Source organism: Simochromis diagramma, unplaced genomic scaffold (assembly GCF_900408965.1).
Source record: "Simochromis diagramma unplaced genomic scaffold, fSimDia1.1 OVJJ01000159.1, whole genome shotgun sequence".
NCBI lineage: Eukaryota > Metazoa > Chordata > Actinopteri > Cichliformes > Cichlidae > Simochromis > Simochromis diagramma.
Genome location: NW_024387197.1, coordinates 1736848 through 1749365, shown reverse-complemented (window position 1 = coordinate 1749365; position 12518 = coordinate 1736848). Strand labels below are relative to the sequence as shown.

Here is a 12518-nt window from a genome sequence, read left to right as displayed (position 1 = left end):
CAGACTATTGAGTCATTTCATCCTGTTCTCTCTCTTAAGATTAGGATAAATGTTTAAAATGTTGCATGTTCTTATCTATGACATGGTCCGCGGCCCGGCGTCCGAGGAGCCGATGGGATGCCCACGCCCACGGGCGTGGCTGTTGACTCCACACCTGCACCCCATCCCAGGCGATCATCAGGTGGACTATTTGATCCAGCCCAGCCTGCTGCTCCACGCCAGTCCGTAGTCGTCTCACAGCGATAAACAACTCGGAACCCGTCTGGAATTTGGATCGCCTTCAGTACTCGCCACCTCGACTTTCCTGGAGCTCCCCCGTGGACCCTCACCTCTCCCTCCGGATCCCACGGCCCCGCTGTCACCGTAAGACTCATACTCTTCCCCCACGTATGCTGCTATTTCCCCGCGCCCCAATAATTCTTGTCCTTTTTCTGTTGCAGCCTCCCACAGTCCCGTTTTCGGCGTTCCTGCGCAACTCATCTCCCGGTCCCTTGGTTTCTCGAGTTTCACGCGTGTTTTCCTTCTACCCTCCCGGGACACCTTCAGTTAAAATAAAGTTTATTTTCTCGTACTCCTGTGTGTGTTGGCTCTGCTTCTGGGTCCAGCTTGTGCGCTGAACTTCGGTTCATGGCAATCTACTGCCCTAATATTAACCATGGGAGACCTAAGTTGTCATTGGTGACAACCCTGAAGACTAAACAATCTTCCTTAGTGTCATCTTTAGACATACTAAACGCAAGAGAAAAGTTTCTAGACATTAGTTCTTACAATGTCTTGATGAATCATCCAGGTAAGTACGTCGCAGAAAGTTTCATCATTTATTAATTCATTTATTCACTCTATGAAGAAGTCAACAGGATGAGTGACTAAACAGTTCTACCACTGAAAACGCACCATCAAGAATCAACTTTCTGGAATTTACTTACTTGGATGATTGAACATGCATCAAGACATTGTAAGATCTAATGTCTAAGAACTTTTCAAGAGATTAAGCATGCAGCCCTTCATTCTTTCAATTTCCATGTTCATTGTCAAATAATTTAGAATATTAGTTAACTTACAGATCTAGCAGTTACTCGATCATTTTTGTGTGCAACAACGTTATAGCCTCAAGTCAGTTTTAACTGCTGTCTCAAGTCCCTAGTGGGGGTACTCCCCTTATAGCTTTTTAATAAGGTGTGCATTTCATAATCTTTTGATCTATAATACTAATGCCAAGCTGTTCTGCTAAGTCACAATAACCAGAAACCAACAATGTACTATTTACTATTTTAGTACTATGTACTATTTTAACTCAATAATATTCCAGGTCAAAACACTAAATATGTACTGTTTTATAACTTTATAAATTCACTTTTTACATTTCATGAAGACGCTATTGTGAAAATCTCAAGCAATAGGACAAAAGACAAATTCAGGATTATGAAACTGTCACATTTATTTTACAATGTCAGCCTGTGAAAGTACACTGTGGCCAAAGCAGGCTGACACGTAGATGGAAAGTTAGGAAGCTGCTGCACTCTGCTTTGGTTACCTAAAGCAGAGGGGAGACTTCCAACTCAGCCAGACAGTAAATTTAAGGTTAACTTGAGTGCCTGAAGTTTTGTGGTACACCATGATTAACTTGTGGCCATTTGGCCTAATGTAAGCAAGATTTAGATTTCTCAGCAGTTCCTCGCACACTGAAAAACTTTTTTGTAATGCACCTATACTGAAAATACAGGAGTCAGGCACAAGTTTTGCTGTAAAAGGCCTGTAATGTCAGGAATGTAATGGGACACACATTAGAGGATTAAAGATTATTCCATTGTTTACAATGCTTGGTCCTGGCACATTGCAATACAATGCCTAAACTGCAATACTGAACATTAAGCTTTGATATATCTATTATAGGTGTGAAAACAGAATATTTAACGGGGACATGTCGTGCTTTTTTGAATTTCGTTTACTATATACAGTTTTTGAGGAAGGTGTTATGGAGAGATTTCACAAGATCTCAGCCTGTTCTGAACTCATTAACAATGCTGCAGTTCACATGTGTGAATTTTAACATTGCTAATGAGTTCGGAGCAGAGCAGAGAGTTCCCAGAAGCAGCTGTCCACATTTTAGCCTTTGCTGTTAAGGATGGGTTAGGGTTGTTTAGTGGGTTGTTGGACTGACCATTGGTATAGTTTGGATGATGGAAGTGCACAAGCAGTTGACATCCAGCCTCTGTTTGTGTTTGTAACCTTTCAAGGTTTCCAAAAGCCAGCCAGTCACATAGTAGTATAGGCTGACTACTACATAGGCTGACTGTAGGGGGTGGTATGTGGATTGAGTGAAGGTTAGAGAGAGGAGAGCAGATATATATAATCTGAACAGCCAGATAACTGGCAAGTTTTCTTTGTCTCTATTTCATGCAAATGAGAACCCAGGAAAATAATATATATGATTTTCTTGATGGTAGATGAGTTAAAATACCTGGGGTCAACCATCCAAAGCAACCAGCAGAGTACAAGAGAGGTGAGGAAGACATTGCAGGTAGGGTGGAGTGGATGGAGATGGGTGTCAGGGTTGATTTGTGACAGAAGGACAGCAGTAAGACAGGAGTTCGAGCTGGAGATGTCAAAGGTGAAGATGCTAAGATTTTCTTTGAGAGCACCAGGACCACCAGAGGGATAGCTCAGGTCAAAAAGTTTGGAGACAAAGTTAAAGAGAAAAGGCTGAGATGGTACATTAGCAGAGGAGGTATATTTAATGTATTGGACCAAGGATGTTGAATATGGAGATGTCAGGCAGGAGAAAAAAGGGAGTCAACACAGAAAATCCATGGATGTAGTGAGGGACGACATACAGAGGATGGTGTGACAGAGCAGGATGCTAAGGATAGAGTGACATGAAGGCAGATGATCTGTTGTGTTGACCCGTAAGAGGAGCAGCAGAAAGAAGAAGATAAAGATACACAATCCACAAAGATTTCAGTAAGAACCTGAAATTTATCAAGCCTCCACAGAACTCTAACCCAGTCAGTGTACTGAGCTGCCAGAGTAATGAAGTGATTGAGGTTAGTCACTCATGTTGGATTTGGTCAAACACTGTAATGATGATGTATTCATTTGAATTTTTTCAGCCCCCCTTCCACGTTGCTGTACTCTACAGTTTGAGACTTAGATGAATTTTGCAGCAGTGATCTGCACGTGCTGGTTGAGAAATCTACCAAATCTATATATATGTAATTATATATATTTTTCATCCATGTGAGGCACCGAGGGGAGTTTGCTAAAGATGTAATTACCAATTTGTGGCACAGAAAAAAAGAGGAAAAAAAAAATTAGGATTTGCCATCTGTCATCCAGTCTCCTGCAGATGCATTTTTTTTCTGTACCCAACAAAACACCCACTGAGTCACAGCATTGAAACAGTAGCCACATTATTCTGACATACCTTTTAATATCCTGAATTTCTATATAGGTGCCTTTTACTCATTTAAAGTTTAAACTCTGCTCTGCTCTTTGAACCACCCAGGACCACACATACTCACTTGTAGACTCTGGGATTGTACTTCCTCTCCCCGGGGAAGCCAAACATGCCACAGATCACTCTGCTGTTAAACTGGGTCCAGTCTTTGTTACAGATCTGCTTCCATTTGCCACCGTCTTTGACCTCCACGTAGCCTTCCATCACAGGGATCCGCTTACGGTAGGATGACAGAATGGCTCGAATCTGCACATCCTCTACATGAATGTCAAGATTCTGTAGACAATATATTGAGAAACAACATTTAAAAAGCAAACAAACAAAAAATAAATAAATAAAAGCACAAAAAAAGCAAAAACAATCTTTCTTTTTAAACAGCAACTTGCACTTTTCTTTATGCTAAAGTTTGGGCCTTGTGGGCATGTAACATATGTTGTTGATTTTTGAAGTGGAAAGATGCAACAGCCACAGTAAACACACATTCAAAAGCTTTTTCCCAAATATATTGTAACTTTTCTGTCATGAAATTATCAGCACTCCCAGCAAAAGCTTACATTACTGACTAAACCACCATGCATAGACCCACAGAGACACATCTCTGCCCAAAAACTAACTTCCAGATCTCAGCAATATATAATGATAGCCTATACACTGTGTAAGCTAATTCGTTAATTTAGCTTCCTGTTAGTAGGGGAGTTTGCAACCAAATAGAATTTGCTATGTAATCAAATCACATGGTAACGATTTCCCATGACAGTGCAGTCTCTATTTCAGAATGAAAATGAAGATGGTGCAGTGAGCATACAGCTTGCTGAATACAAATAAAGTTAGCCACAGGTTAGCTAAAGCTCACTGCTAACTGATGATCCGTTTGCCTGTCTTTACATAGCTCAGTTAAGCGCCAGCAATGTAAAGCTGGGTCTTTATTTTGCCATCAAAGTCATAATGTTATACATTCGCAATGAATATTCAGAAACCTGAATAATACTGGAAGCAGACCTTTTCAATATATCAGCCACCAGAATGAGATATGCAACACATTCAATTCAATTTATTTAAAAAGCACCAAATCACCACAACATTTGCCTCAAGTTTCATTTTGTCGTAAGTTAAAGACCCTTACAATAATAGAAAGAAAACCCCAATAATCAAACAACCATCTGTGGGAAGGAAAAACGTCTTTTTAACAGGAAGAAGCAGAAGTCTAGCAAAACCAGGCCCAAGAAGAGGCAGCCATCTGCCGTGACCAGTTGGGGATACTTCAAACACTAGATCATAAACAATACTTGTGAACGATTACACTTATTTGCAGATTTACAGTATCACAGGCAACTGAGGAACTGAGACACCAAACAGATTTCAGATGCTAACTTCTGCTCTTATTTTTCACAGTTCCTTAAATGTTGGTTCTTAATAATTTTGGTCAATGGAAATTACCCTGTTTAGTGGACACCAAGGTTTGAGACTGGAAAGTGACACAAACGCAGCCTATGGGTTCACAAGCTAGTTTACTCCTAGTACTGGTCCCAAGCCCCCAAAAATGGAAAGCCTTTATCACAAAGGGCTTCCATTGTAAAATCTTTGCCAAATACGCTTCATCCATGCGCCACATGGTTCATCTGCTGTGGCAACTTGACAGGAAATGAGAGAGAAGCCAGATGTATCATATAGAGGACCACAAGGTTGGTGAGTGTTACTACAAGGTTAGAATAGTCAGAAAAATGTCATTGCACAGAAAAAAACCCAACTTTTTTTTTTTTTGCCAAAAAAGACTTCAATAGTGTAACCCAAGCTATATACCACATCTGTCTTGAAATAGCTATTCCTGTGTTACATTATGCATAATCAAAGACTCTTACCCCCTGTACAGCTGCTCAGCAGTGCTCTGTCTGCACTGGTTATAAATCTTCCCCAAACTGCACAAACATTTTTACAGTGAATTATCTTATTAAGCCTAATCACCGTGGCCGACTGCCTTCTTACAGGTTTTTCTGGCTTTAGAAGCCAAAGGCATCAAAGGGTTTCTATGGCAAAATGTGCAACATGTTTTAGCCTGTCCCAGTTAAATCCACAAACACCGTACTGTACACATGCAGGAGGAAGCAATTAACAAACTGCTACTTCTTTCCAGATGCCTCATGTCTACATGATCATCAGCCACAGGCCCTAGCAGTTTAATTCAGGACTCGGGCAGTACCACACTAGCTTAGACAAAACATCATATGTCATTTAATGTTGGTTTCCTTAAGTATTTTATTTAAGGAGGCTTTTTCTGTCATGCATAAATAGAGAGCAGCATAGTCATGCACATGTAACTGTTGATATGAGATCGTTTTAAAGGCTATGACCCAGTCCAAAAGCAGTGCTGCTTTAGAGGAGCATAGTTTCTGAGACTAAAGAAGGCCAGTCTTGTCAGGTGCATGTGAAAAAGCAAGCTTCTTGTTTTCATTTGGTGAAAAGTACTTGAATTGCAGAGTAATGTCAATTGGAAATTAAATGTGTGCTTTAACTTTGGGTTTGGATCGTGCCATGCTTGGATCGCGTGCACGAATGTATCAATGACCATAGGAAAGAATGTATGCTTGAATGTGTGTACGTATGTTGGGGGATATGTACGTATCTTTAACATTTGGAAATATGATTGTTATCCAAAATTGTGAATCTTTTTTTTTTTTTTTTGACTGTATGTTTTAAAAAGTAGCTCCATCTCTGCAGCTACTGGGCTTTTTAGAAGCTTTCAGTTTTCATTTTACAGCCTACTTTTACCTTCACTGTCATTATTTCTGCTCCCTACAGGGAAAGGCTGCTGTTTCCATCTGTTTCCAAAAGCTCTTATTACTATACTCTACTTGCTTTTCACCAAATGGCCAACAGGCAGAGTTAGCAATTAGCTGGCAAACATAGTGTTTCTAGTTGCTAAGGAGATTTTTTTTTTTTTATCAGGAAAATAGAGTGAATATTGGTCCCTCAAACTACCAAATCAGAGGTGTATACACTCTGACTATACTCTGGTACACAACTAGGTTGTGTCTTGGGAGATGGTTGAAAAATCTCACATAGAATAAGGATGTAGTCAGGATGTAGGATAAAGTAACAAACCTCTCATAGATTTGTGGCACTAAATCTGTGGGCTAATGTTAACGTTCCCAAACATAGCTTTGCACACACAGATCTTTATTTCATTTTTTAATTATACTTCAAATATTCCACGCTATAGCTTTTGTTTATGAGACAGGAACCCTTCCTTATATCTTATCTCAACAGTGCATTGTTCTACATTTGCCTTTATTCTCCTGACTATAACAAAAAGTTCTATCATGGAAATAAATAAGTTGTTCATTTTAGATGAGGATTTCAATTTATTACCTTAGGGATGACCATATAAAATTATAATCTCCACTATTCTATTTCAGCAGGAAAATATGTATGTCTGATACCTTTTTCCTATTCCACATCTCCACCAATGGCCAAAATTGAAGTAGATTTATCTGCCATGTCAAAGTCAGTCAACATAGAAACATTAGTTCCCCACATTTATTTATTTCAAAGGCAGAACTTCCTGCGAGGCAACAGCTGTGCCTTGATAAAACAGTGCCAAGGCTAGAGAGGTGACTTAAGGATAAACAGGGACTGAATGAGTACAGCCTGCATTTTTTTTGCTTTGTAAAACAGAAAACAAACCATTCTGCACAGTAAAGATTTTACTGAAATCTGCAAAAGTGAATGCTGCATCATGAAAATGAAAATCAAAACAAATACAAAACAAAGGACCTTGTGATTTGGTACTATAAAATGAATCTGAATTAAATTCTATTAGGTTAATACATTTATTTTACTAGAGACTGAAGCTAAAAGCATGAAAGAGAAAGTCAAATGTCATGATACACATTATTTCCGATCGGGATAATACAAAGAGAGCCCGGCTATGCTGAACTTGTTTCACTGTATACCCTCATGGACAGTTGTGCTGACAGAGACAAGCAACATTCATAGAAGGTGAAGACGTGGAAATTATTTTGGTTCAAATGGAACACCATACTGTTTACATTTGCGACTGCACCTGAAGAAACGTCCAAAGTTTCCATGACCAATTTAATTGCTTTCCACCATCGTTTGTAACTTCAACAGATCTGTGACGAATGATTGATTTGTATGCATTCAAGGATCCCCTGAACGTCTAAGCAGAATACACAGTGCCCTGAAACCCCGCAGGCAGTGAAAGACTGTCAAAAATCATCTCTTCTTTTTTCTTTAGAGATTAAATAAACATCTTACTATCCCATAAACCAAACCAACATTCTTGTGCTACGTGACAGTTCGAGCTAAGGGGAGGGAGTTCAGTCTGGCTGGAAGGAGAGCATGTTGCTTAACTCAACAGACTGCTCTTATACATGGCCAAGAATAACCTAGACATCAAATAATGATAAAGGACGGTTTCCTCAATTAGTACTTGCCTCCAAGGAAGGGCAGATGCCGCCAGAGTGAAAGCTACAAATCACTGTTCTGCCTATACTCCATTTACTCCTAAAGATAACCACATTAATCACTCCGGTCCGAGGCACTGATGTCTCAGCTTCAGAGGACATAAAACTGCATAAAGCCTGAAATCATGAAACAAGATAATGACTGGAAATGTGGCGATGGTGACCTTGTCTGGGTGTAGTGGATACACAGTACATGACTGGTTTGTGGTTATGCAAAAAAACTAATTGGGATTCATATGAGCGAGTAAATAGAGGCTAAACTAAACTTTTAGCCAGACAAGACACGGAGGCACTGAGAAAGATCACTATGAACACAAGAGGAGATTTTTAACATGTGTGTCTTGTTTTGTTCCTCTCAGGGGAAAAAGACCTTTCATGACGTTTTGCTTGTGCAAGAGAAAAAGCACACAGATGGAACTGTCATTAGTTGGATAAGCTGTACAGGAAACATGATTCACAGAGGCTACTTTGAGGTTTTCCACTGCATTTTTTTGTATTTATTACTATAACATTTCTTGACTAAAAATGCTAATAACGTTGCTATACTCTGGGCTTGTAATCTTAAGAAGGAAGTCATTTTTCTTACCATTTGCTATTCCCCTAGCAGCTTTCATGTGACATAGCAAAGGAATGATACAGGCAACAAGGGTTTGGTGGAAATTTTGAGTCTTATAATAAAGCACTGGCATCACATTAAAGCGATTCTGTCAAAAACTAAAACGATGAAATTTTACATTTTGAATCAGTTGGGTTGGTGAATGCAAATTTATTCTTACAATTACCCCTCACATTCAACTCTGTAAAATACATTGCCTAATGCCTAATATTACGCTAGCGCAGGGGTCAGCAACTTAGAAATTTATCCTCAGCAGCAGAGGTGACTCTTGGTCTTCCTTTCCTGGGGCGGTCCTCATGTGAGCCAGTTTCGCCGTAGCACTTGATGGTTTTTGCGACTGCACTTGGGGACACAGCGACCTAGCTAGCTCCTAACTTCAAATTCCATGGAACCGCGTACGTTTCCATGGTTTCTGGATGCTACCACTGAATTTGACACCTGAGACAACAGCTTAACTGATCACTTTATTGGCATTTGAACAATCTGAATTGCTTTTAACTCTCAAGGACACCTTAGTGCATGTTTGTACTGGAGTATTTGCACCAGTAAATACGCAGATTTTCTGTTTTCCTTGGAAATATATGGTAGGTCACAGATCACAGTTAGGTCCTAAATAAAGTTATATCAATCTAATTCTCATTAGACTAATGTAGAAGCACAGCCAAGACTGGTAAGAGTATACACCAACATGTTTATGCCTCAGAAAATTATGGGAACCAGATGAAAATATTTTGCACTGATGAAATTGCACACGAGTCAGCTTTCAGACATAGACTAAAACAAGCTGCCATGAATTATGGGTACTGAAGTGGTTCATTGCTAGTCTGTCTAAGGATGACAGTTGGAGAGAAAGACATGAATCAAATCAGATGAGCCTCCACTACTCCCTGTTACAGGTTTAATTAAAACAAATTAACCAATTCAAGAAACACTGTCAACCTTTAATAATCCTCCAGGTCACCCGTGGCCTGTTTAGGGATAGGGTTAGCTTTACTTCTACCCCTTCAAGTGGAATTTTCCCTCATTTGGCATCCCCAAATGGAGAACTGTAAGCCTAAATGTATTTGACACTATTGATTTAAAAGTTAAGCCTTCTATGTGTCTAACGACTAACCCTGACAACCCTAGATGGCTCACTGGCAACCACCTAGAGGATTGTCAGTTTTTTTTTTTTTTTAATATTACAAATGCTGTGTTTTGGATAAGTATTAGGCTATAATTCTCACATATGACATCTGAAAGGTAAGAGGGAGATCATCTATCAACTGTTAAAATAACAAATAGCCTATCAAACTGAATAAATTCTTTCCAATCTCCTTCCTCCCAGTAGCATAACATTTCAAAATTGAGAATTTGTGACATTGTTCCAGTTTTTTTGCAAACAGTTTCTGAAATGGAAACCTTGGAGTGCAGGCTCCATATAGTTACACTTTTTTGGTTTATTCTGTTAAAGGGAGGGCATTGTCAGACACCTCATCAGTTCCAACAAATCGACATCTGCTATACAGTCACTTCTTGTCTTTATTGTGAGGTATAAAGACTTGAGCCACTTTAACAAGGACAAAAATTGTACCGGCCAGATGACTGGACTGAAACACATTCAAAGGGTAAAATGGCTTTGTGAGATAGTTCTGGTAAGCAGTAGTGAGTACAGACGAGGTGAAAACTAGAAGAAGCGTGCTTGTGGATGTGCTGCCACATACCATACCTAACATGCTTGTGGTCTTTCAACCAACAGGGTTTAGTCGTGGTTTGGCTCATAAGAAATATAACCACCATTTATTTAGTTACATTATTTTATACAGAGTCATGTGTGAGTACAAAATACAACACAATTTTTGTTACTACATAGTTTCACTTCAGCCCAAAGTGAAGTACAGATTGTTTTTGAAAGGAACAATAAGGTGCATGGAGAGTAGAAACATATGGCTCCAATAAAGGTCTTTAGCAACTCTGCTCACAGAAATCACTTCACTTCCACCATGAAATACCGAGGCTCTGGGTTCATTGGCAGGGTAGGATTTAGTTGTAACGTCACTTTCTGAGAGTTGTAGAAAACAACTTTTAATTTTAGGCATTACTTTGTTTTCAGAATTATTTTTACAAGTCACTATCTGTGTGATGACATGGAAACATGTTTAATTGATAGCCAGCTTTTATTCAAAATCAGAATTCCACCAGCTGGAATGTTAATAGGAACATTAGAAGTTGGTGTTTTACAGAATCCAGAGAATGTTGCATTGCAGTCTGCAATTCCTCCATTAAAAGAGAACCTTTGTAACCAAACTGGAAACAGATGTTTCACAGTCATGACAACTGAGCTAGACTGGGGCGTAAATTACAAAGACAATGATTGAATGGAAATTAAGCCCTTTTATATAGCTCTAAAATGAAGTGACATTAAAATGTGGAAAATGAAGGCACGTTTGGGAATGATTGCTGGGTACAAGGAGTTGGCTCGGAGGAATCTATTGTCTCATCTTGTGTGAAAGTTCTCGGCACTGGTTTCTGTTTACAGGAAAGCAGATGGTAAAAAAATATTTGAGTCTGACATTCCTAATGGAAACTGCCATTTAGACCAATTCGCCAACACCTCTTTGGTCTTGTATCAGTACTACCATTTTAAATTTGTGTTTTTTGATCATTGATTTTTTTCCCTGTTTGTGCAGGTGCAGCACATTAAATGAACCCAGCCTAAAAACAGCCATTTACACACACAGCTACCACTGAAACAAACAAAGCACAACCTGCTAAAAATAGCCTAGCCACTGTGGAACTTCAAGAGCAAGCATATAGTCGGAGTTATCCATTTTAATGTAATTCCTGTCAAATACTAGCATATCTAAATAGTATTTTTAATTCTTTGGCTACTAGAGTTAGCCAAAAGACAGGCATTTAGCTAGAATAACCAGTTTGGGGTTTTTTTGTTGTTGTTGTTTTGTAGCTCAATTTTAAATTTCCTTTTCTTTCATAAATTTAAGATTATTTCTTGAACTTGCTCTCGCAGGTCGCCTTTTTAGACCAGAACAATATTTACCAAAGCCTGTACAAAAAAAGCTACATGCTGACATGCGAATTATAGTTAGCATATGAAAGAAAGACAACCACAGCATCGGCCGCCAGTCTGTGGAAAAAGCTTCACTGTTGTTACCATCTACTTTTGTAACAGTCCAGAGTGATGCTAGGATGGAGGGATAAATTATCAAGAATAAGTTATTAGCTAATGACCTAAACTAGCAAACCAGGTGAGCAAGCTTCATCCATACATCTGTATGTGTGTGTCATAGACAGACACCTCCCAGTTTGTGCTTCTAATATACAAACAAAAATCTAGGATTTCACTCTGCAAGACAACTACACTTATAGTATTATAACTCAAATACAGCTCAGAGGACAAGTCTATTTAAACTTCTATTTAAAATTTTGGCCATACTACGTTTCAAAATGAGGGATTATCCATTGTTTGCTCACTGGCTAAAGATTTGTGGAAGGTATGACTTTTATGACTTTTTGAAACCAAGATGTCAGAAACATTAATCTTGAGGCTTCAAAACAGGACTTTAGAAACCAGTGGATGGCATCTTGATAGGTACTTCCATCTTTATATTGTTTTTGCTTCAAACAACCAATAGAAATGAAGAATCACAGGGAGTAGGCACATACTCTACACGTAAAGACCATGAGCTATGACCAGGACATAGTTCAGACCGAGTGCAGCAGCCAGCACAACACAAATTTTCGGCCATTTTTACTGAACGCAGCAGTCAGTGCAGTACAAACGTCTTTCTAAGTGAAGGGGCCATCAGGCAATTATATCCTACAGCCTCATATGTCAGCAGCAAAGTATTTTTTGTTGTTGTCTTTTGAGGAATTTGGTGCTTTAGCACAAGAGTATGCAGATTCACTTGCTTTTGGACCCAATCTCAACAAGCCCCTTGAGGAACTGCAGTTCTTGGCACTT

General features: G+C 39.1%; 1 protein-coding gene across 1 annotated transcript in view; it reads right to left on the bottom strand.

The window, feature by feature from the left end:
• loxl2b (lysyl oxidase-like 2b) overlaps positions 1 to 12518 on the bottom strand; it is a 44687-nt gene that overhangs the window by 21780 nt on the left and 10389 nt on the right. Inside the window, exon 4 of the mRNA XM_040050124.1 lies at positions 3522 to 3733. Within this exon, the coding sequence (XP_039906058.1) occupies positions 3522 to 3733 (212 nt within the window). The remainder of the gene's footprint in view (positions 1 to 3521; positions 3734 to 12518) is intronic.